The 24,800-nt window shown below is 40.1% G+C and overlaps 1 protein-coding gene across 1 annotated transcript in view; it reads left to right on the top strand.

The window, feature by feature from the left end:
- Positions 1 to 3,422: 3,422 nt before the first annotated feature.
- fam20ca (FAM20C golgi associated secretory pathway kinase a) overlaps positions 3,423 to 24,800 on the top strand; it is a 35,697-nt gene continuing 14,319 nt past the window's right edge. Inside the window, exons 1-3 of the mRNA XM_026325449.1 lie at positions 3,423 to 4,812; positions 5,310 to 5,494; positions 8,812 to 8,890. Of these exons, the coding sequence (XP_026181234.1) occupies positions 4,259 to 4,812; positions 5,310 to 5,494; positions 8,812 to 8,890 (818 nt within the window). The 5' untranslated portion in view covers positions 3,423 to 4,258. The remainder of the gene's footprint in view (positions 4,813 to 5,309; positions 5,495 to 8,811; positions 8,891 to 24,800) is intronic.

Raw genomic sequence — 24,800 nt, 5'->3', positions numbered from 1 at the left:
CAATGACAAACCGTTTGTTAAAACGTTATGACGCTGTCACATTATTCTCCAATTATAACTTTTGTAACATTTGCACAGCCATTTATCCCTCACCTTCAAAATAGCTGTTAACAAATCATCAGGCCAATAAAACTGTCTGACAGGGCTTAATGTTACTGAGCTAATGGCAGTTTATGGAAGACCGTCATAAAAACAGATATATGTTTTATTATTGCCCCCAGGAGAAATATTATCATTGTTTAATTAATTGGGTGCAGAATTAATTTTAATCTGGTGTAACAGTTACCCATCTATGTTGTTAGATAACCTTAATTCTTGCTGACTACTTTGACATTAGTGAGATCTAGAAGCTGAAGTTGAACTCTGAAATGTCTGCTTCCAACCTGAGGAACAGATGAGCCCTCAGGTCAAACATTCAGACACAAAAATATTCCTCTGTGGATTTCAAAACAAACAGACCAGAATCTAGAGCATGAATTGATTTTTTTTCCCCCCAAAGTCTTAGCTCATCTGCTTCTTCCTCTCCTCTCTGCCCATCTTTTAAACACAAGGTGAATCCTTCTGTAATACCCTTGGCTAATCAAAATAGTATAAGCCAAGCCTTAGGTGTGAAATGCAGAATCACTTTGGGTAACCATGTAGCTGAACTGCTCCATTTTTAGTCACTGTTCCCTCCTTGGGTCAAAGGTCTGAAAGAATTGCCCTGGAACCAAGAAATATGAAAAATGTAGCCTGAGAGCCATAATATTTACTTGAGGTGAAAAAACATATTATAGTCTTAAAAATATTTATTCATATATCTCATCAGTGTGGTCCAAATATGTTGAACCTGATTTCTTTACTACACATATGTGTGCTAAGCCTCATGGTTAACTTGATCATTTCTTGATTATTTCCTATGGGGTAAAGCATTATAAAAGCGTGAAACCTATGTTTAGTCTTTTGCACTACTTTGCAAATTGTTGGTTTGTTACATAACTACATCAATATATTAGCGCACACTCTCTGTGAAAATTGTTGCTCCTGGTTAACTAATAAATTTAATATTAGGAAGCCACATTAGAACTGAACATCACTAAAACTGAACAGGCACCCATACAGAGGTTTAATGCTCCTGCCATGCTTAACCTTTCTGGCTGTAAAACTCAGTAGTATAATTTTTCTCCTAATGTTTTCTAAAATGTCACAATAGTTAAAGCTCCTGTGATTCTGGAGCAGTTTTACCTTTAAACATTTTTCAGCTACGTGAAGATTATTTCACTAAAATTAAATTAAATCACACTCCTTGGCATGAATCCAAAGCAATGGAGACATCATTTTGGATGCTTTTTTTCTAGGTCCTTTGGATAAATTGGATGCATATTACTTTTTTGTTACCCTCTTGACATTATAACTCCACTTTAATTTAGATTAAAATACCATGCAGTTTGAATCTCTCAATGTCACTTTTTACAATTGCTCTTAATTGCTTTGTTGCTATGAGCCTAATGATAACATTTCTTAGTAATGAACATATTTGAGTTTTTTCTTTCCTCATTTTTGACAGTCACTGTTTGCAAAATAGGTAAAACTAAACCTTTTTTGCGGTAAATTAAGTTTTCCCTAATTCAGTTCAAGTTCAGTGGTAAAAATCACTGGTCTGGAGAGCAGATAACTGCAATTTCTTCCCACACGCAATAACAACTATGCCTTATGAGCTGATTAGATCTGTGCTCATTGGCAGTGCATATTGACGTTTTGTACTAAAAGCAAATGTGGCGTGCGTACATGACTTCTCACACAATAAAAGCTGTGTTTTTTCATATGTGGTTAACCAGTTTTACCTCTCTTTGAACTAAAGCAAATAATATAGTTCATGGCATACTGTACCTTTTTAGTATCAGTGTACGTGGCTGTGTGTGCCAGTTTATTTTGTATGGAGCATAACATAAATTGGGACAGTAGGCTCGCCTTTGGGACAACCATTTGTTTGGTTGTTAGCTTTGAGATCCTGTTTTATTTAGATGTACAAATCTGGCAGTGGCATGAACTAAAACTCTTAATCTAGGAGGAGAGATAGAAGCCAAGTGATGCTCTTCCAACTGGGCCCACTTGGTGAGCCTTGACTAACACACACACAAGCAAAAGAAATATGTAGAATTTGTTCATTTTATTACTTTGTATAATTCCACTGAGCTGAATACATATTACTGTCTGCTCTGTAACAAAATGGTTGAATTTCTGAGTGGGTTTCTTTGGCAGTCAAAAGGCCTGCAATCAGCAGCTTGAATCAGCTCCATGACATAAATATTATTCATTTACACCTGTGAAATTAGAAAATCCAGCCCAGCTAAAAGTGCTGGCAGCAGTAATTGCTGCAAGTGTTTTGTTCCCCGTAGTTTAAATGAAAGGTGTTTTGCTTTATCAGCGAATAGAGGGAAAAAAAACTCTGAGGGGGCAGGTAGGTGTATTTTGACTGCAAAAGTCCATGTAAAAGGATTTTATGTTTGTAGACAGTAAATGAAATGATTAAGAATCTTTTGATTAAAGGTAAATTAATCACGTTTACTGTCCCTTAAGCAAAATGTTTTAGGGGACAATATAGGTGAGCCATGAACTTAGCTAAACAGTCTGTAGACGGAGCATCACATAATACAGCAGCTCAGTGTCCTGGTATGTTTAGATGCATCTAAAATACATGTTAAAGCATATTTTTAATATTAACAGGGACCAAATGACTATAAAATGTGAAAGTCACTTAGGCCTAAGGAACAAAAAGTCAGACTGGGGTTGTTGGATGTATAACCAGCAGACTGGTAACTGCCATCAACCCACATGTAGCTATTTCATCTCTGTTCTGTCGGTATCACATTAGTATTTAAATTGTTTTTAAGTAGGAAATCATTAACGTTGGGTAACAGATAAGCACTTACCTCAGGCCTGCCTTTCTGGGACTTTCAGCTGTGTTGCTTTGTTGGCTTATTTTCAGATTCTTACTTAAGCAGCCTTGTGCAGTTATTTATTGCAGTGTTGTTCTAAAGAGACATCGGTGGTGCTGAAAACAATTACTTGATTTAACTATTAGTCAATCCGCAGATTAATCAACGTTTTAATTGTTAAACCAGTTGGTCAAGCTAAATATTGCTGACTTCAGTTCCTCAGTTAGAGCAAATACAATAATTCCACTATTTGCAGCCCAGTGCTGTACACATCTTATGAACGTAACAATGCAGCGATTTCTTATTGTTCTCCAGGACCCATCGGCCCCCAGACCTCAATTTCATACAGTACAGGAGGCGTGTACATCTCAGAGCAGAATATGTGGGCAGCATATTTCAGGTTGTGCCAACGCCCTCTGGCTGCGTTCAGACGAGTTGCAACCTCAGAGGCTTCGGCTTTTCCTCCCTGAAGCTGCCTTTCATGTCACTAGTGCTACTTGTGTGTGCAGACGCAGCCAGTCTCTTCCTCATGACGCCACCGAGGCTGGGCTCAGGGCTTCGATCATAATATTTAACACACCCACCCTGGATGAGCACTTGGAAGGAAGACAAGGCGGTGTTAAGAGGACAAATGACAAACTGGATCCCTGCACCTGCCAGCCAGTCTCTGATTTGACTTTAACGAGGCTTGCAGACAGGAGCAGCTCTTGTTAAGAAGCGGGACAGCATCCAAGGATCTCGCAGCGGATCATCTGTTATTTTCCTGGAATTTTCATTTTCTTTTTTTTTTTATTATACATTGACTCTGAATAATAGCTAGTGAGGGTGCGTTTCTTTCGGACTCTTGACAGTCTCTCATGTTACTTTTTCCCCAGAAGACAGTTATGACACATTTGACATCTCACTCCGCGGTGGCGGCACTTAAAGGAATCAGGTTTAGGGACGAATATCGGTGCTTTTAATAGAACCCCCTCCCTCTTGTTACCTCTTCTCACCATTTATTCGCTCGTCCGTCCTCCTGATACTGTCTCCTATTCAACAACGCAATGAATGAGGAGCACTTTTTGTTCCGCTGCCAGTGAAGTGTCCAGTGCTCACAATGCGTCGGTCAGTCCACCTGTCTGGGAATGAAGAATTAGGACTGTTGTGAAAAATAAGTAGCAAAATAAAGACTCAACACATTATGGAGTTCTTAACATAGGCTGACACACAGTTTGTGTGCGATGATCGTAGTAAATCTTCAAACCAGCATCGCGTTGTCATCGCGTAACACTGTTAGACATCAATCTCGGTGCTGTAAGGTGCGCTGCGCTTAAAGCTTAGACTCTGGAAAGAAAAAAATGATAAAGATGATACTGTTCCGTAAATTCAGAGTCTTGATACTTATGGTGTTTTTGGTAGCGTGCACCATGCACATCATGATAGACTTGTTACCAAAACTAGAGAAGCGAGCGGCGGGAGCGGACGGCGGGGACGGCGGCTGTCAGTGCGCTCACCACCCGGGCAGGGAGACGCAGGGCTGGGGGAAGCAGCGCGCCAGGTCGGCGGCTGAAGCGGGCTGGCCTAACAAGCATACACTGAGAATCCTGCAGGATGTCAGCAACGAGCCGAGCTCCAACCTCACATCCCATTCTCTGGAGAAAATCACAGTAGCCGGGGACAGAGCGGAGTCCTTTAGGCGCATGGGACCGTCAGCGGGCAAGGCAGAGGACCACAAGTCGCTCATCGGTGACACGAGTGGGGGTCGGATCGCCCATAGTGTGTCCCGGCTGTCTGCCCTGTTTGAGCATCCTTTATACAAGGTTGACCTTCCTCCCCTCATGGACGATGACACTTTGTTTAATGTCAACACTGACATCAGGTTTTATCCCAGATCAACAGGGAACCAAGGATGGTAAGATGATGGGGATCTGTTCAGCTGACAGGTTACACGTGTCAAGTTCCATCAGCTGTTAATATTTTAATGTTCTAATTTATAACCACTTCACACTGCCTGATTTCCAGGACTAGAAATAATGAAACATCTATCTATCTATCTATCTATCCATCTATCTATCTATCCATCTATCCGTCTATCTATCTTGGCAGTTTGTCTTTTCTCTGTATATCTAATATAATGTCCTCATCCATCTGCTGCCTCCACCCTTCTCCCTTAGTGTCATATTTTGTTCTTTTGATCACACAGCTTATGAGTGTGAGTTTTAATAAACTTGGATTATCCATAGTCAGTGTAGCCACATGTATTCATAATAATAACAAAGCCATGTGTTATAAAGATGGAGTGTTTCATGCCAGTTTCTGCAGCAAAGGGAATTCCTGCAGTATCAATTAGTTATTCGATATTAAGCTATTTATCTTCTTTTTTTCCCCTCCATTCTTCTCCCTTTTCAGGCACAATGAGGAGGGGAACGAAGAGGAGGAGGAGTTTTCTCCAACAGGAGAGGTGACAGCAGAATCCTACCCCAACTGGTTGCGTTTCCACATTGGGATCAATCGCTATGAGCTCTACTCCAGACACAGTCCTGTGCTGGATGCGCTACTGAAGGACCTGGTCACTCAGAAGATCACAAGTGTAGGTGAGTCACACTGGGGGAGCTGTCTTTTGTGTGTGTGTGTGTGTGTGTGTGTGTGTGTGTGTTCTATAGTATATGTGTTCTATAGTATATGTGTTCTATAGTAGTGTGTGTTCTATAGTATATGTGTACAGGGCAGGCTGAAACACTGAGTTGCTGTTGACTGTCCGTACTGTTCAGAATTAACATGATGGAGGTTTGTGCCTTTGTTACTTTTCATGTTATTCACTGTGCAGCAGTGGCTTTATGTGGCTTAAAAACTGGTAAAGTGTGTGCATGTGTATGGAGCCCACAATCAAACACATTTCTGCTTATGTGTGAGTTAACAGTCTGTGTTCAGCTGCCATTTCCCTTGAGGGCTTAATGCCGATCCTGACAGCCTATGTTGATAAAATATGGTGTGTCAGTATATGAGGGAACATTGTGAGTAAGGGGGGAGTGTGTTGATATGTTGATATGTGGAATGGCTGCTACATGACTGGATCATTAATAACAATACACTATAAGGTTTTCTGGAGAAGCTGTGATTTCATTCAGTAGCATGTAAGTGTTTTTATACAATTCCCCAAAGGTCCCGGTGCAGAATATGTAGCATTTCATTCCCCCTGACCAATCCCCACCTCTGACAGAACATGAACTATGTTGCTAAATTAAAAACAGGGTGACAAGCTAGCTAGGTGGAAAAGAAAGATCATACATCTGAAGAAGATCGTATAGGAAAACATCTTCAGAAAACATATAGTTAACCATTTGATAAAGGTAATGGTTCCCAGTGTGAAAACACTGTGGTAACTGTGATATCATAATCATAGCCATAACACTAACTAAAATAGGTTTTTTTGCTATAGTGTTTGTTTCTACTACTGCATGTTGGTTATTTGTATCTTTGTGTATCAGTGTGTGATCAACTCATTGTATTTCTTATTGAATTTTTTTCCACTCTCATTGTTATTAGGCTGTTCGTCTCTTACAGACAGCCAGAATCATTCATACTACACATGCACTTTCGTGTGCGTGTGTGCGTGTGTGCGTGTGTGTGTGTGTGTGTGTGTGTGTGTGTGTGTGTGTGTGTGTGTGTGTGTGTGTGTGTGTGTGTGTGTGTGTGTGTGTGTGTACCCTCTGTTTATAGTATATAGACCATCAATCTGTCCCCAGACACACCTATAAAACAGTCTGTCTGCTGAAAACAAACCCAGTGCAGTGTGTGTTTGTGTTGTGTGTCTGGAAGCATGCATTGCAGCTCTTGTGCCCCATAATTGGTGTACACACTTACTACTTATGTCTCACTAAAATTACAAAGCACAGACGGCATTAGAAAGTTTCCCTGTTCAGCATTTTCTCTGCAATAGTGCTGCCTTCTCTCTCCCTCTCCACCCCCCGCGCCCTGTCTTGCCTGCTCTCTGTCTGTCTCTCTGTCTTCGGCTGGGCTCATAAATCATACACACAATACTGTGAGATCGCACAGGTGAGGGCGGCATTGATTTATCATCACACCATGGAAGAGGAATCTGATATCGGTGGTTGAGGCCTGAAGCATTATGAAAGACCGGAGAACATGAAGGTGCTGAAACAAAAGTAGGGACGTCGATTCATTTGTGGACATTTGGAGAAACAGAACAAGAGATGGATGGTTAGATCAACAGAAATGCATAGATTCACTTAGATACTGACGCAGATGTCCTTAAGGACAATCAAAAGAATATCTTGTTGAAGTTCACTTTTGTTCAAGTCATATTTAATTGCATGTCAGTGCAGATACAGTCGAGAGAAACAATCAGCCAAGCTTTGCCAGGGTTTTCCACAGGGGATTACCTGTTGCACTTTCCGATTAGAAGCAAAATTTTATAAACTGACATTACCAAGCAATGAATTGGGGTCAGATCCTCAAGGATTTTGGCTTATGGGTTCAAGCATTAAAACATAGTTTAGTCATTTGCAATCTCTCAAAGGTTTTAGGTTTGCTGTATAGACCTTGCTTCAGCACATCTGGCACGTCTGGGCGTACTGCTGTCAGTGTGTTCTTTGGCTTTGATTTCTCTTTATATCCATCCTCTGTCATAAGGAAAAGGTACTGACCTGATGTGATGTCAGTCGTATTTTGTCCAACAGTGTATGTAAAATCCAAAAATGAGTCATGGTAAGTGGGGATGCTTGCCAGTGGTGAGTAAGACGAAGTGAGAGAGGCTGAGCATAGCAGAGAATACAAGCAAGAGGACAACATACACAAACACAAAGAGAGAGAACTGAGAGAGCTCTGACACAAACAGCAAGAGAGTCAATAAATACAAAAGACAGCTCTGTGCAGCCAGCAAGCCAGTCAGTAAGTGGGTCCACTACACGGAGCTTATGTTGATATTGGGGTTAGGCAGAAGTGCTGTGTTGTGTAATATGCTCAAGTTAATGCGCTGTAATAAATGGGCAAATCCCCCAAAGCCTGCCCATTATGACAGAAACACAAGGCATTTAGGCAGGCCTGCAGTGTCTGAGTCAGAGGAAGGCAGGAAGCTCACAGCGATTCTCCCTCAGCCTGTCGGGGACACTGTGGAAATGACTGATAATCAGAGACATGTGCCCTGACTCCTCTCCTCCGGTACAAGAGGTCAGTTTGTGGGAGTGAGAGAGGATGTGCTCAGAGTGTGGCATGCACATGCAATCACTGACCGTGTGTACAGGCCATGAAGGCTTAAACAGAAACATCTGGTCAGAGTCAGGTCTGTTGCAGAGCATGTGCACATACTGTAATCACAGAGATGGAAACACAGTTGGAATCAAAAATTGAATTTTTGATTTCATTCTGAAAATGACCAGACCTGAAAGATTTTCATCTCAGCATATTAAGGTATAGAATAGTGCACTTATAATAAGATATAATAACAAAAGAACCTCTTTGACCTACTTAATGTGGTTTGCTTTTTATCTCAAAGCAAACTGTTATTATAAGGATGTATGCATGCTGCAAGTACACAAAGTCATTAACATATTAATTTACATGTTCATCACTTAATCACAGTCAGAGTTGTATATTAGCTGTCAGCAGATGCTTTTCATGCCACTTCCTGTGCTCAGTCACACCCAGCTCCTAAATGCCACAATTTAATTTTTGTACAGTGTCTGGCAGATTGGTCAGCAGATGTGGTAGCTCTATCACGTAAAATTGCGTTCTCCAAATTGGCAAGTAATGAAACAGCTGTGTGTATATGCTAGTATATTTGTGTGCATTTATGTTTGTGTGTGTGTGTGTGTGTCTGTCTGTCTGTCTGTCTGTCTGTTTGTTTCAAACAATTTAGTTTAATCTAATGTCTCAATTGTTTCTCTCCCAGCCATGAAATCTGGAGGCACCCAGCTGAAGCTGATCATGACTTTCCAGAACTACGGACAAGCTCTGTTCAAGCCCATGAAGTAAGTGAAGTTTCACCACAACTGACTGCATAATGCCACATTTATATTCTTGCCTACAGCACGTCCTATGGGTATTGAAGGTATTATCAATGTTGGAGCACCTATGTTAGAACATCTAATAGTAGTTCCTTGACTTTTATACATATTTTTCAAATTTCAAGAAATCTACAATTCCCCCCTTAAAATAATTAGCATCAAAAATCTGATTGATACACTTGGTTTAATGCGCCCACTTGTAGTGCACATGTTTCAAAATGGCTACAGGAAATTTCCTCTGAATACATGCCAAGTACTGCTGCTGCATCTTTGCAGTGTTCAGATACACAGCACTCCCCTCTGTGTGATCTCTTTCAGATGGGGAATCGTCTGTCTGCTTTTTAATTAACATCAACAGGCTTATGTGTTAATTAAAATGAGCATTGAGCCATCGTGAAGATGTCTTTGGGGAGGAATATATGCTGGCAAAGGCGCATTGCACACGAAAGAGAAATACCTTCCCTCTCAGCTGTCTGAGTTTTGCACAATGAATTCTCACACCAACACAGATAAAGATTGTCCAGGCCAACTGGGCTGCGATCAGAAGTAATTGCTCGGGAGCATGGCTTGATTGCTCTGAAATGTGGGACGGTTTTCTACATGAGAGCCTCAGTGGAGAGTACTAGAGTCTGAAGAAAGAGAGAGACGGGGAAAGAGGTAGAGACAGAAAGAAAGGGTGTTTGCATGAAGACATAGAGAGTGATGTTTGTGAAAGCTCCAAGCATGTCTCGATGCCCTATAGTTTGTGAATATTTTTTCTCGCACATGCACCAAATCCATTACCAAACCAGCCAAAGTCAAACCAGTGGGAGGATAAGGAGCTGAGGACTGTAAGTTCAAAATCAGTCTAAAATGAAAGATGAAATGTTGCTACTGAATGTCTTTTCACTGACGGGGCTTGATTTATGGAGAGGCTGCAAAGTTTGTTCAGTGTTTATCCACCTAGTGCTTTGTGTTAAAATAGCCTGTCCAGCTCTTTTTTACCTGAATGCAGAGCTGCTTTATCCTTTAATATATACAAAAAACAGCAGCAAAGGCAGGGCCAGTCACTGGCCGAATGCTGCCGGTTAATACGCGAGGCATTGTTTACGGTGTTTACATATTCTTCAGGGAATATGGTCCAAACAATGGCAATCTGTGCATCTGTTGTGGTCTTCATACACGCAAGCATTTCAAGTCATCAACAGCGCCCAGGAGGCATCATCAGCATAGTGATATCTGACAAGAACTGAGATGACCCCGTGTTCGTGTGTGTCTCTGTGGGCTTTTTGAGGAGCTATTAGATGGGACTAAGTGGTCAGGGGCTACCTGTTGGGAACCTGTGGTTTCAAAAATATTAGGAGAAAGTCACTGTTCTGAATTTGAGCAAAAGAATGGTATATCTCTCCCCACATTTTTCAATTTACCTTCAGATGATTGAAAGGTTGAAGTCTCTGGTTCAGTTATGAGAGTTTATAGATGATTCAATTATATGTGCAATAAATTACATTTTTAAACTAAAATAATGATGTGAACTTAGCAGACATTTGGTTTGCTGTTCTGTAAAGCTGTAGAGGAAAATATCTTACAGGAGATATTAGCAAAGCAGTATTTGCCAGCTGCCATCAGAACCTGTTTTGACAGTAATTATGTGTCAGTTTCTGAATTATATGCTACAGATTCCTGCAGCTCTTTGTTTAGCTTGTCACATTTTATTCAAACTCGTTGCTTTGACTCTCACTGTCATCTCTCTACAGTGTTTACAGATATTATACAAAGGTCCTCAGAGTAGAAATACAAAAATATCTCAGAGAAATCATGTAGAAAAAGAACTTTTCTAAAGTATGTCAATGTTTCTGTTATTGCATTGATAAGTCCCCCTTTTATTTTACGGGTTGTGGTGCATTCTGGGTACAGTAGTTCAGAGTATTGCTGTATTGCATTGTTTTTCTCCACCTGTCCCACTGTGCAACATCACATTTTGCTTCAAAGGGGCTTTGATGTTTCCGGCCTCCTTTGAGCCGAATGCAAATCTCTACTGTGACATGGGCCAGGAGATTGCTCAAACTGACAGCTTGCCAGACACCTCCACATGATGTTTTCTCTGTGCTGCTCTGGAAAAAGTTTGGAGCTTTGTTTCATCTGTCTGCATAACTCTGTGATTGCTTTTGGTGATGGTGACAGGACAGGAAACGTTCATTTAGTTTTTCAAACTGCAAAACAACTTGTTTTCCCTCCATGAAAAGCTTCTAACTTTTGTTTTTTGCTAATTTATTATAACGTTTTCCCCTCCTCACACAAACACCAACTCTGATGATAGCTCTTTGGTTCTGGGTGTTGTAAATTAATTTAACAGCTCCAACTAAGCAACATCTGCACTTAGCAAATTGCTTTGACTACCTAGAAATAAAATATTCTTAGTCCTGTCACCATAGGAACATCTTTCTTTTAACCATAGTAATTAATTACATAGACTCAACTTGGACTGATAATAGGAATATCAGATGAGTGTGAGATACTACGGAGACGGTAAAAGTCTAAAAGGCAGGAGGGAGATGAAGTGGCATATGAAAATAGGAAACAGTGATGTTAGAAGACAGATGAGAAGCAATGATAGATCAGAGGGTCGGAAAGTGGTTAGCACTGCCAGCCTGTCAAGGAACTGGGTCTTTAAGCTGGAGCCAGGTTACAGGCCGAGTGAAAACCCTCCATGCCAGACCTTGGTGTCTGTTTGGCTCAGGTCCCTGGTGCCCACCCCACCTATTTCCTGCCAAGATCCTTGATGTGGTGTGTATACAGAGTCATAATGTTCATGTCATGCTAATTGGATTTGTCAGATGGAGGACTGAACGATTGAGAGAGGAGGTGTAAGCCTCTGATATGCAAAGAAAGAATTAATTTCGTCATCACGCACTGACAACCCTGTTCCCACTCTCCTCTCTTTGATTTTGTCGATAGTCTCACAGTTTAAAATGGTTTATGTATTATGTTTATGTAGAATAGCAGGAATGATTCTGATCAGCCTTTTTTGTCGTGTACATGCCCCAATGCTGCTTAGTTATATCAACTCACAGGCTTCATTACATGTAAACACGTCGCTAGAACATATACAGTATATATGGCATACATGGCCATCTTTAGCACCATGGGGAATCAGGATATATCCTCATCTGCATGAGCACAATCAGTTTTGACAAGCTTGGGCTCAAGTGCTAGTAAATCCACAGGAGGCTTCATATCTACTGTGCCCCAGTTGGGTTATGACTGATATTACTCCTCTCTGCCGATGGGGAATTCTATTAGGACTGAAAGCAGCTAATGTCTTCTGGAGAGACAGGCCCTCCCTGCTCTGCTTATTGGTCTGATCGTCAAAGATTGATGATTTTCTTTTTGATTTACATACATTCATGCAGGAGAAAACAGTGCTGCTCATAAAGTAGTTAGTGGCTAGTAGAGTTTTGTAACAGAGAATTTTCATACTGTCTGCAAATGTTTCCTCAGTACAAAAAAATTGCATTTACTGTAATTTTCTTTAACTGTGGAGATTTTAGATCCATATACCTGGATCAAAATCCTGTAAACACAGATAACAAGCATCTGTGGACCAAATAATGATAAAACCTGGTCCTCAGATGGATTTCAGTTTATCACAAGCAGTGACAATCATGGATAAAACCATAAACACACATCAACAGACACGTCAAGTATATGTATGTAAATACAGGCACATACGACATAAACTGCACAAACACCCCCTCCTGAAGTCATTATTGTACCCTAACTGACATTTTTCACTATTTTAGTCATGGAAGAGAGAAATATTGTTGACATCACATAAATATTTGTTGTTTTTTTCAAGTATTTGTTTACCACTGTTACCCTACAAAAGCTCTGATGACAACCATGAGAATGACACTGACTCTCAGAAGTTGTATATAGCGTTGCTTTGTGGGCTCATTTTTCGATGTGTGTACGCACATAGATGAAGCATGTTACTATAGACAGCTGTGCGCACAGCTGCGGCTTGTCCACACAGCCTCACAAACATGCACACAGGGACGCTGTGTGGGTTGCAGAGTTCATGCACTCTGCATCACCCAGGGCTGGTACTGGAAAATGTTCAAGCAGAGAGCCAAGACGCAGCTGTAGCCACTCACTCAGGGCTGTGGGTACATTATACAGAAAGTGATGTCTGTGAGTCAACGCTGCCTGTACACACAATAGAAAACTAGCTCTTTCACTCCCAACTGCTGCGTAACACTACCCTAATAATTTTCACTGTGACAAGTCAAAAAGCCTTGAAGCACTTAAAGAAACTTTAAATGCTGTCACACTAACTTCCTCGTCCTGTAGTCCATAATGTTTTCTGTGAAGATTCTTACCTCAGTGTTGCATACTATAAAAAAAAAAAAATGCTTCAGCTGAGTTGTCACATCTATTTTTTTCACTTGCTGATAGGCTTTATAAGCTTTGGCTGCTCAATTCTGGGGCTGTATCAGCCTTTCTTCTTGAACTGAGCTTTGGCAGGAAGAGACTCCTCAGGTTTTCTGCAAGCCTGGTGTCACAGCGGCCACACAGTCACTCACCCCACAGGGTCCACTCATGTCACACAAACACAAAAGACCAGTCACCTGGAGGCTGATGTAGCAGCTCCGGATGCCAAGCAATTTGCCTTGGCTTTTGAAATCAATGACAATTTGTGGAGAGCAGGTGTGGATTCCTCACAAGTGAGCAGAGATGGAGGAGACTATAAATTTAAAGTGAAGTGTGTGTCTGTGTGTGTGTGTCTGTGTGTATTTCATTGTTTATATTTATGTGTCATTGATACACGATTGTTTAAGCGGTTTTCCATTTTTGTTGATCTACTGTACAGTATAGGAAGATACTGAAGATGACAGTCAGTCTGCACTGTGTCTGATAGATGTAGACAAAGAAACAGTTAAACAGTTGCCTAACAGTGTTGTAAGACATTTCCCAGCAAATGTGTCACTCTGTGTTGACATTCATGTTGGGTACAGTCATTACTTCAGCTGGTAATAGTGTGAAACAATTTTTTGGATTTCAGATGGCTACATTTTAGTGCAGTTAGTCTATAGTTTATGCAATTTGAGAAGGGAATATAAAATATTGCATTTCATTACTTTGTGCTGGTGAATCTGTGAATCTATATTACTTCAAGTTTGGGATATGTGCTCTTGATGTAATAAATAAGGTGGATAGGTATCAGCCATCCGACTTCCATACAGCTGAATAGTTTGTGACCCATCACAGATCAGCATTTAACATTTACCTTTTTATGAACTATGACCCCAGTCTTTCATTATTTTCTCAGTGTTTTAGAAAGCTGGGAAAATATGACACACAGAAACACATGGGAAAATGTAACAACAGATGTCAGACAAAGCTGCTGTGTTTTTCCACCTCTCTTTTCTACCTTTTCTTGTAGTACACAGAGGGAGAGTTCTCTAGTGTCAGGTGTTCATAACATCTGGGTCTCATGAAGCTTTGTACTTTTAGCCAAGCATTTGGGGAGGGTCAGACCCACTGGCTCTTCAGGCTGTGGGCATTACTGACTTCCTCCCTCTCCATTGCTATTAACTTGGTTTTTCAAATTGCCCCTCTCTTTGCCCCTCCATGCTCTTCTTGCGTCCTTCTTCTTCTTTATTGAGTTTATCAAAGACTTGCATATGGCCCAAATTCAATTCAGCCCTCTCAGTATGGCTTTGTAACATGTATCTAAGTTCTCTGTGTTTTTCTTTTGCCCTCATTTACTCTAATTTTTAGTCTTTCCATTTCAGGCATCCATGTAAACAAACCCACTTAATGAAGCTCTTGATCTCACAGCTGCACACTGTGATGCTGCTTAGTAAATGATGGGGGTTGTTTGCATGTGTTTGAACTGTTTATAACTGGATAACTATGAATATGTGTGTGTCTGTGTGTTCACAGTCCATGTGTGGGGGCTGTGATGCCTTGACCTCTTGTAGGTTGTGAGATGAGCCGGTTAATTTGTGCACTGCTTTAACAGTCAAGAAACCAGCTCCAGTCAGTGGCTTGTCACATCTGACCAATCATCAGATGTGACACAGCGCACACACACACACACACTGTTTGAGTTGAGTATTTGACTTACTGTACGTTACTGAAGCCCTAATAAAGACTACTGCATGATTTCAGCCTCTAATATTTTAATTGAAGTGTCAGTCACTTCTGTGTGTTCTGCCTGTTATCTAATTATGTCTCATCACTGCAGTGTGTGTTTGGGTGCAGTCACTTATTTCATTGTTCTCCAATCAGTCATTCACAACTGTCATAATTACTACTGACTCATTTCTTTTTCATTTGTTGGCTGAGCTGAAAAAGAAGATCTTTTCATGTTCCTTTATTTCTCTGTCTCATGCTTGTCTGCTTGGTCTGCGTCTCAGTTCTGTGTCTATTCTTGATTCAAGAGGTCGGCAGTGTCTCTGTGCCATCTCAAATCTTAAATTTTTTTTTTTTTTTTTTTTTTGGCAGGCACATTCACAAAGGCACTGAAACACAGAGGACTGTCCTATTTTAGACTCTCATTTATTAAACTCCACTTACATCCTCCCCACTCTCAAAGCCAACACACAGACGCTTCACATAAAGACATCTCTCATCAGTGTGTGACTAGGTCAGCTCTTGGAAGTGGCATTTTTGTCCCTCCCATCTCCTTATCTACTACTACTACTGTCCATCCTTCTCTCTGTCTCCACCTCTTGTCCATGTGTCTCTTTCGACTTGCTTGTTTGATTCGCTGAGGCAGTACTAATCCTCAGCTTGTCCCTCGCCTCTGTTCTCAGCCTCTCTGCACTATATTTTTAGATTCTCTGTTTTCTTCCTATGTGTAACAAGTATTTATGCTTCACAGTTTATAATGTGGCAGTGCTGAGTGTACCTTAATTATAATGTTCTTACAGGTCAGTTGAGTTGCTGGAGATGATACTGTGAGTGATTTGTATGTGTGTGTGGTTATGGGTAATGACCTTATATTCACTTGCAGTTAGAGTCATACCTCAGCAGGATCCTCATCAGACATGAAGCACAATACCATGTGTTTACACTATTGCCAAATAAAGCACTTTTAGAACTTTGTAAATATTGTTTTAATGATTCTGCTGCTTCTCCTGTCAGATGTTATTACAGTTACACATTGACTTCATTGCTGAGGTCTGGGGAAGTCGAGCACTTCAATATTCATAAGCATAACATTATGGGCAAAGCTCCAGTTTTTTAACATTTATTTAGAAGTGAAAATGAAGGCAGATATTAAAGCAGCCTGTCAGTCTGTGTACTGTACTATAGAGTTTGCAGACACTGTTAACTGGGTGAGTTTTGAACCACCACAGTCTTCCTGTCAGTCAACTTGTAGAGACTCCTAGAAGTCAATGTTCTAGTTCAAGAAACAGTCTGACACAGAACTCTTTGTAAAACCACGTTGTAATGGCTCACGCTTGCATGTAAATGTGTGTTTGGAGTTGTTCAAAGTGTGTCCTACAGACATCTGTGAAGATGTGATGAATAAATCAAGAAGTTACTCTTTAAACCAGCAGGTTTGGCCCTGATAGTCGATATAATCATAGACCTACAGTATATGTGTGTATTTTTGTGCATTTGCATGCCTGTGGGCATGGAACAGAGTGTGTGTACTGATCTGTGTAACACCACATCCAAGTGAATTATATTTTTGCAATTGTGCATGGTTGTTGTGGCTCCTGACCCCGTCTTTGATACAGCTTTGCGTGGTTATGTTCAGCCATCCTATCATATCATTACAGTCTAAAATACTAGATGGGAGAATTCCTATACTTCCCACTAGGAATGTTGTTGCCGCTTTCGTCCGGAATGCTGAAAATTTATTTCGCTCCAGCAGTTGAACATCCCATCTGAGCAGGTTGTTTTATGAGGCAAGGAAAGCTGAGCAAAACTTCACGTGGTGGGGATTGTTTGTGTATCTTCAGAGCATCATACTGAAATTACACGCAATATCCAAGGTTAATTATTTTAAATGAGCACTCATGAATGCTGCATTTAATTTAGGGGATTTTCAAAAATTAATTGTTATCTAAGTGCTTTGGTGAATCCACTATCAGTGATCAAGACGTTGCATTTAGCAGTTCATCTTGACAAGTCGGACAACAACTTACTCAGCAACTTAAAATCTTGTAATGGCCCTGATGTCTTAATTTTAGTCTTTCTCAAAAGCTATAATGAAGATTTTGTTTTTTGTAAAGTGCCTTGAGATCATTGTATTGAGATTTGGCGCTGTACAAATAAAACTGAATTGAATTGAATTGAATCATTTTTGGGCTTAGACATAAAAAGGTGGTTGTTTTTTTTTTTTTAATGACAGTGTTCTAAAAAATTATAAAGCACACATGCTTACATGATACTTTCTCCCACTTCAGCTGCTGCCCTGCAACAATGGGACTACACACTCCACAACCCCTTACAACTAAGCTCAGCCATTAGATAACGACCTTTCTCAGGTAGATCTATCGCAGTCCACCTGACTTTCTTCTCCAAGCTGAATGAATGAAACAACAGTTCTTTGATAAAGACAGAGTGCATTGTTGCTTTTTTAGGGCATTTTGTGACAGCATGCACAGAGGTGAGTACGTCTATTGTGGACTAGGCCTGTGCTTATCTAAGCTTGCCCCATGTAAGGTGGCAATTAGGTTGTGTGTGTAACTCGCCTCTCCCCATGATAGAGGTCAGAAGAGGAGGAGGAGAATGCAATCATTGTCTACCAATTAAAACAGAGGAGCATTCTCCCTGGCTTGCCCATTGTCAGGGCAGGATGTGGGAGGGGTCGAAGTGGTCAGATCAGGTATCACTGGGCTATGGAGGCAGAAACCTGATCCATGGGTTTGCTTGAGTTTCCCCTCCCCTCCCATGCACCATCCTTTTTGCAGCTCTGGCCAGCAGTGATGCCAACAGAGGGGCCTCTGTAAAGACTCTGTGTTGCTGCTGTTGGGAAGATTGAGTATTAGTGAACTGTCTGCAATACGAAAAAACAGAGATTAATGTTTGTTGATTGTCTGCATGGGTTACCTTGTCTAATTAAACACTGTTTTAACAATGTTAGATGCAACAAAGGACATCTGAAAAAAACAATACCTTCCTTAACTGTTTAGCTGGTAGTCTAGTCTCTGCATGTTCTACTGTGCATCACTTTAAAAAAAGCACATTGTATTGCATGTATTTATCTTTCTCCCCAAGTCAGTTTTGGCATCTTCTGCTTTTCATACATTATTGTTCATTTTAAATGGTCACTAAGTAAAAGTAAACTTACTTTACACACCAAGAGTATATGAGGCTTTGCCACAGCACTGCTTTTGAACTAAATGTTAACCTCAGCACTTAAGAAAATATAGAGCTGAAGCACAAGGTGATGATGATGCTAAATTTAAGAATAAGGGGATTAAAAAGTCACCAGAGGTCATCATTTGTGCATCGTCCTTTAGAATTCTGGATCAAATTTCTTGGCAAAAGTTACATTTTTTTAAGAGATTTTACTTAAAAAAAAAAATATATCAACGTGCTGGTGCCAATTTTGTGGTGTTTGTTATAAACACAAGTTGAACAATGCACCAACAACACATCATCATAAAAAGATGATGCATTGCACTACACTACTTATTCTTTTCATGCAAATTAACTCTACAGTATTTCACCTCAAGTGCACTGGACTTAGCTCTTACACAAGAATAAATGAACTGTTTTTTCAGTGGTTTCACCACTTCCTCCTTCACCACCGTCACCCACTCATGACCACAATGACATCTCTCAGCCACCACTTAGCCTCTGATAGATGGTTTCTATTTAAGATATGGCGTCTGACCACAAACCACCAAGCACAACAAGACTGTTGACAGGTCTAAATAGAAAAGTTCAGCCGTGAGAGAAGCAAAGCACAAACACCCGTGCCTTGATTTGGGGGCCTTGAAAAATAGCTTTGTGGAAAGACTCATGATTGCTTTCTTTGGTCGAGGTATCAGAGTTTTGAGTTGTATGTAGTTAGGTTTCACTCAGTGCTGTGCAATCCATTTTGACACGGTGAAAAAAGCAGCATTGAAAATAACTGACAGCCCGCTAAGACTGAGCTGTCCCCTCTCTGTGCCGAGTGTAGAGATGGATGAACTGCAGGAGCTTAGAACTTTTAACAATGAACAGAACAGGTTGTTGTGACTTCCCCAAAGCTTCTCAGGTAATTAATAAACATGTTCATTAGGGAGCAAAACAAAAGACAACACTACTGAATTAAATGCTGTTCTGTCATCAGTCATGTGCTGCTGGAAGATAGGGTTTTAACAAGCACGTTGGACTAATTAGGGTAAAATAGTGCTAAGCCTTTCAAGCCGTTCTGGCCTGTTTCGGATTAAAGTCTTCAGAGATACTGAAGAATAAACAGGCACCAGTTTCCTGTGTTGATCTACTGCTGTCTACATACGTGTGTGTCTGTGTGTGTGGATTTTTGCATTTGACTCTTTATTTGCTCATGTGGTGTGTTCTTGTTAATTGTAAGTGAACACAGATGGGGAAGGGAGAGACTGCAGAAACCTTCAGAAAAAGAAATCAGAACATGAGAGGAAGAGACAGCTATGTTTGTGGATACATGGTCAGTTGGTTTATAGCCAGGGCATCTTAAGGTGACAGGGTCATCCATGCTGGAGTCTGCCTAAGGAAGGGTAAGAAGAGATAGGAATATCATTCTGGGAGAGGGAAAGCTCCCTAGCAGCTGCTCCAGGTGATGTTAATCATGATTTTATACAATGTGTGTGGGAGAGGGAGAGAATGTGCGTCTTTTTCTTACCTTTGGGGCTAGATAATAGGATTTCTCATGATGTTCACCCCTACAGATGGACAAAGATAATGGACATCCAAAATACTTACTCACAATCCAATTAATTTGTCTTGGTTCACACCACACACACATGTTCTGTGTTGTAGCTGAGAGTGGTGTGTGCGCTTACACGTCTGTGATGTGGTGGTGGGTCTGGAAAGTTAACACTTCCCAGGGTTTAACATAATTTGCTCTAATTGGTGTTTTCTGTTCAGCAACTACTTAGTGATAATCAAATAAATTCTTAACAGTCTGCACCACAGGCTACTTTGGAGGATGGACCTGTAAGCAGAGCCTCTTAGTTAAGATTCTTGATTTTAAAAAAGGCATGATTTATATGTTTTTGGAAGGTATTTTAGGTTCCTCTTCTTCAGAACTCATTCTGCTCAGTCTTCTGCCAATTTCCACTCAGAGAATCTGCTTTGAATTTTATCCCAAGAGGAGAGCAAGGCTGCATTTTGACCCTGGTCAAACATTTTTGTAGGCTTTTATAATCACAAAAAAAATTATGATTTCGACAAATGCATGCAGCAACCCTAAAACAGAGCACTGCACCAGCTTTGAAGTCCAATTTAATTTTGTGTCCAAACTTAAGACATAGCAGCATCCACCTTTCTATTTACCTCTCATCTTTCAGCTCACAGTCAAATGCAGAGAGCAAAGGGAATTCAGAGGGAAGCCAGACTGTGAGAAGATACTCAAAATTGTGCTTACTCTTTGTATGTTTCCCATAATCCCCCACAAAGTAAATGGAGGGACTACTTTAGCCAGCCCTATAGTTTCTGCTGTTTACTGACATGCTCAGAATGGGATCCCCCCCAACTCCCATCAGCTTCAGCTTACATGTCATGCTGAATACCAGGGCTTGTTACTCAGGTTTTGTGGGATGAAAATTCATGGTAATGCCCATTGATTTTGTGCACTGGCAGAAACAAAAACGTGCACACACACACACACACACATACCAGGAAAGCTGTTAAAATCCGCATTGATCCCATCAGGCTGAGAGTGATCCATTTTGTTTTCATTATGGAAGTAATGTTGGCCTTTGCAGACTTTCTTGATCTTCTGTTGCAGCTGCAAGACCAGAATTGTCAATGTGCATGTTGTTTTTCTTTCCTTTTTCCCACATTATTCAGGTTGAATCTAGACTGGTTCTTTAAAGCATTTGTCTCTCTCAGTCTGCTCCACCCTTCTTCTTTATCTTTCACACTTTCTGGAGCTATGAGGGATAGAGACAACTGGTTGAGGCTTTCCAGAGGAATTTGTTGCATGAATATATCATACAGAGACCCTGCTGCTCTCTCTGTGTGCATTAAAATGTTCCTTTACATTAAGAATGCTCTTGCAGATAGGGTGCTTTAGTGCATAGGTTGTGTTACAGTTGTGTGGAGAGAAACATCAATCCTGACATTCCCAATGAATTTTTTCCATACCTCATTTCATGGTGGATTGACTGCCATAGATGGGCAGTTGGTAAAACTGTCAGAGTCCCAGAGACTTTTTGGCACAAGTGTTTAGCATTGTTCATAATACAACATTGCTCTTTGTGTAAGAAAAAAATTCTGGGGAAAAAGGAAAAGGGTGCAGTGTTTCCACATTTTGAAGCTTATTGTTCTAAACATCCCCAAGTAATTTGATATCTAATCAGTGTTGACCCAAGAATAGCCTTGATGTTTGTATATGTTCTGCATAATTCGTAGTTCACATTCTGTGGAAAGCCTGTCGTGGATTGTGCACCTTGTGAAGGATTGCCTCAGACTTGTGCTATTGAAAATGGTTAATCCTCTGTGGATGGATATGTAAATATCATCAAGTGCAGCTCTGTGTTGCTGGAACGCTCTGGATTGTTGAGGATAAAGCAATGTGCAATTTGTTTGTTGTGGGTGATGGTGTGGGAGAGAGAGACAACAAGAGACATAACCATAAGCTTAAAAACCTGTTCCATCCTTCATGTACATAAGAATATATAATCCCCATGGTGAACACACATATACACACACCACATATACTGCACACATGAAGTATTTTTCCCATTGACAAACCCATGGAAAATGCACATTACTGCATCATCAATACCCGCACATTTCTGAATCATTCATTTCTGTTTATTTGCTTTGCTTTTCAATCACATTTCTTGATTATATTCTTCCTAGAATGTCAGTAAATTTCACAGTCGTACCATTAGTGATTTGTGTGTTTGAATCTGCAAAAGAATTACACAGTCAGATCTATTTTCTTTTTAATATATCTTTTGACCAAGTTGGAGTGGGTGTTTTCCAGTCCAGGTCAGTTGGTTTTCACAGTCAGCAAAAAAATGATGTAGTGTCTAATATGTAAAGAGACTTTTCATCCAGTCACTCACGGCAGACAACTATGATCACCAACACTTGGTGTCGTCTGAGGGAGACCTACCTGTAAATAAGCAGCTTTACTTAACCCTATACCTTAGTTGTAATTGGCCAGTTACCTCTGGCCATACAGTCAGTGTTGCCCAGACAAACTCTGTCCTTCTTTCCTCCTTTTTTGGCCTTTTCAGTGAAAAGGGCAGGTTGCTGGTTGCCATCCATGTTTGTTTTTATACAATAAATCTTTAAATGATGAGGCCAGAAGGTCACTCCAGAGGAGTTTTTTTTTTTTTTTTTCTCCACAAATAAATAATTACTTTCAAGAAAAGTACTGTACAATAGCCTAAGGGCATTACATCCTCAAAAATTATCCATTTAGTATAACAAAAATAAGAGAGCAGCATGTCTTTTAACATTTAATGTAAGATCTAGGACAGTGTAGTTCCTATGCTGCTGGCTTTTAAATATATATTGTATATGTGAAAATACTTGTAATGTAAAAAGTACAAAATATTCATGGTGAAAAAGACACAAGATGCTGGTTGTTAAAAGGCAAATATGTCAATTTTAATAATTTTTTACTAAAAGAATCAGTTTATTTCTCTAATATCTGTTGTTGTAGAATAACCTTCTGAAGCTAAACTCTTGTAATAGCTGAGTGAATGCAATGCAACTGAAAAGCATTTGTGTCATCAAACATTTCATCTATTGCCATCAGAAGGCTGCCAGCAAGTAGCATTTCTTAGCAAAATTCACTGGTGAATATGCTTATCAAGTTACAAGCACTTATTTCAAAGTGGAAATGCACTCACGCCTTTTCCTAAAATGTATCTTTGTGAATATGAAAAATATGCAGTAATACTAATAAGATTTCCAGTTTTTTCATATGTATTCCAAGTGTGCTTATGACTCGGGGGAGCATGATTGTAAGGAAGGGATCCCAGAAGCCCAGATATTATTCTCTAGTTCTGCATCAGGTTTTCACAGCGATTTCGGGTCTTTCAGCGATGTGCTCTATGGAGCAGTAAGCCCGGGGGAATGTGGCTGAATATGTCACGCCAGTCAATTAAGACCAGCAAGAAAAAAAATAAAAGACAGAGAAAAGAAATCCAGAACCATCCCAACCATTTTCGAAATAGCTCTAAAAGTAATGTTGAGTAGAAGAGACACTGAAAAGAGCTGCAGCATGAAAAACACAAAGTCCTGCTTTCTTCAACATGTCTGACAGGGATCTTTAAACTTAGTGTGAGATGTCAACTGAAACAAGTGCTTTTCTTATTCATTCCAATATCGAATTTGGTGGATAGAGAAATTTCCCATACAGCTTTTGTTTGTTTAGTCTCCTTTTTAAGAATCAGTACCAAAGTGGTCGATTGATGTCTCACCATGATGGAGTGAGCTGTTGTCACCTATTGGCAACCACATTTCTCCCAAGGTCTTAATGGGTCTCAGGTTCTCAGTCACTGACAATCAAATTGGAACAGAGCTTTTATTGTTAATATATTTTGAAATTTGAGCACTTGATTTTTTTTAGCACCCTGTGTAGTTTGCCGTGTTAAACTGCTTACACAGACGGTAGTTAGAGAGCAGCAGGGCTTTGCAGACCCAAAAGGAATGACCTGATCCATGACATATACAGACAGCCACTCCCAGCCATCTGGCCAGATGACAGTTGGATATGCACATTCTTTCTCACGTAGACACTTGATTGTGACTCAACACAAACACACACACATTTTACACAGGTTTTGAGGGTTTCTGTCATCTATCTCAAGGGTTGCCAGAGACCTCTGGTGGTCACAGATAGTGCAGTGGCCCACAGCTATACAGCTTTTCTCAAAGCTACACATCTACACTCCAAATTCAAGGCCCCAGCTTCTGCCTGCAGATTTCATTATGGATAGAAAGTCACACAGAAAGAATGAGGGGGCTGGAGATAATTGGAAAATGAGTAATACGTGCTATAAACAGATTGATGTTATTGGAAGAAAGGAAGAAGAGCACTGCGATTTCTTTCAAAAAGATATGTTAGAGGAGTTACACTGACATTTGCCATCTGATACTGTGCCTTAAATACTTTAACTTATATTTAAATGTGATATGTGTGTGTGTGTATGTGTATATATATATATATATATATATATATATATATATATATATATACATATATATATATATATATATATATATATATATATATATATATATATATATATATATATAAACAAGTTTCTCAGTTTAGCACTGATATGCACTATATAAGCACTGAATAAGTTATTTCTAATACATTGTAATGTAGTTACAAGCAGATTTTTGTATTTGTCAACTGCTATAATTCCTGTGAAGGCTGCTACATTAATAGATAATGTGAAAATATAGTAAAGCACAGTTTTAATAATATAAAATATGTCTTCATGTGAGAATTCATAATTAGTGATGAATAATCTACATTAATAGGTACCTAAAGTGTATTTATAACTGTGTCCTTATAGTGAGTTCGAAAGCATTTATTAGACATCTAGGTCTGTATTGTCCTTATTAAAGCTAAATGAGGTACTTAAACTAAAGTGTTACTATGGTTTTCCTCCCCGGGCGCCGCAGCACTGGCTGCCCACTGCTCTGGGTGTGTGTTCACGGTGTGTGTGCTCACTGCTGTGCATGTGCACTTTTTGGGAACTTT

Source organism: Mastacembelus armatus, chromosome 8 (assembly GCF_900324485.2).
Source record: "Mastacembelus armatus chromosome 8, fMasArm1.2, whole genome shotgun sequence".
Classification (NCBI taxonomy): Eukaryota; Metazoa; Chordata; class Actinopteri; order Synbranchiformes; family Mastacembelidae; genus Mastacembelus; species Mastacembelus armatus.
The sequence above is the reverse complement of the archived record's forward strand: the minus strand, read 5'-3'. Positions and strand labels throughout refer to the sequence as shown.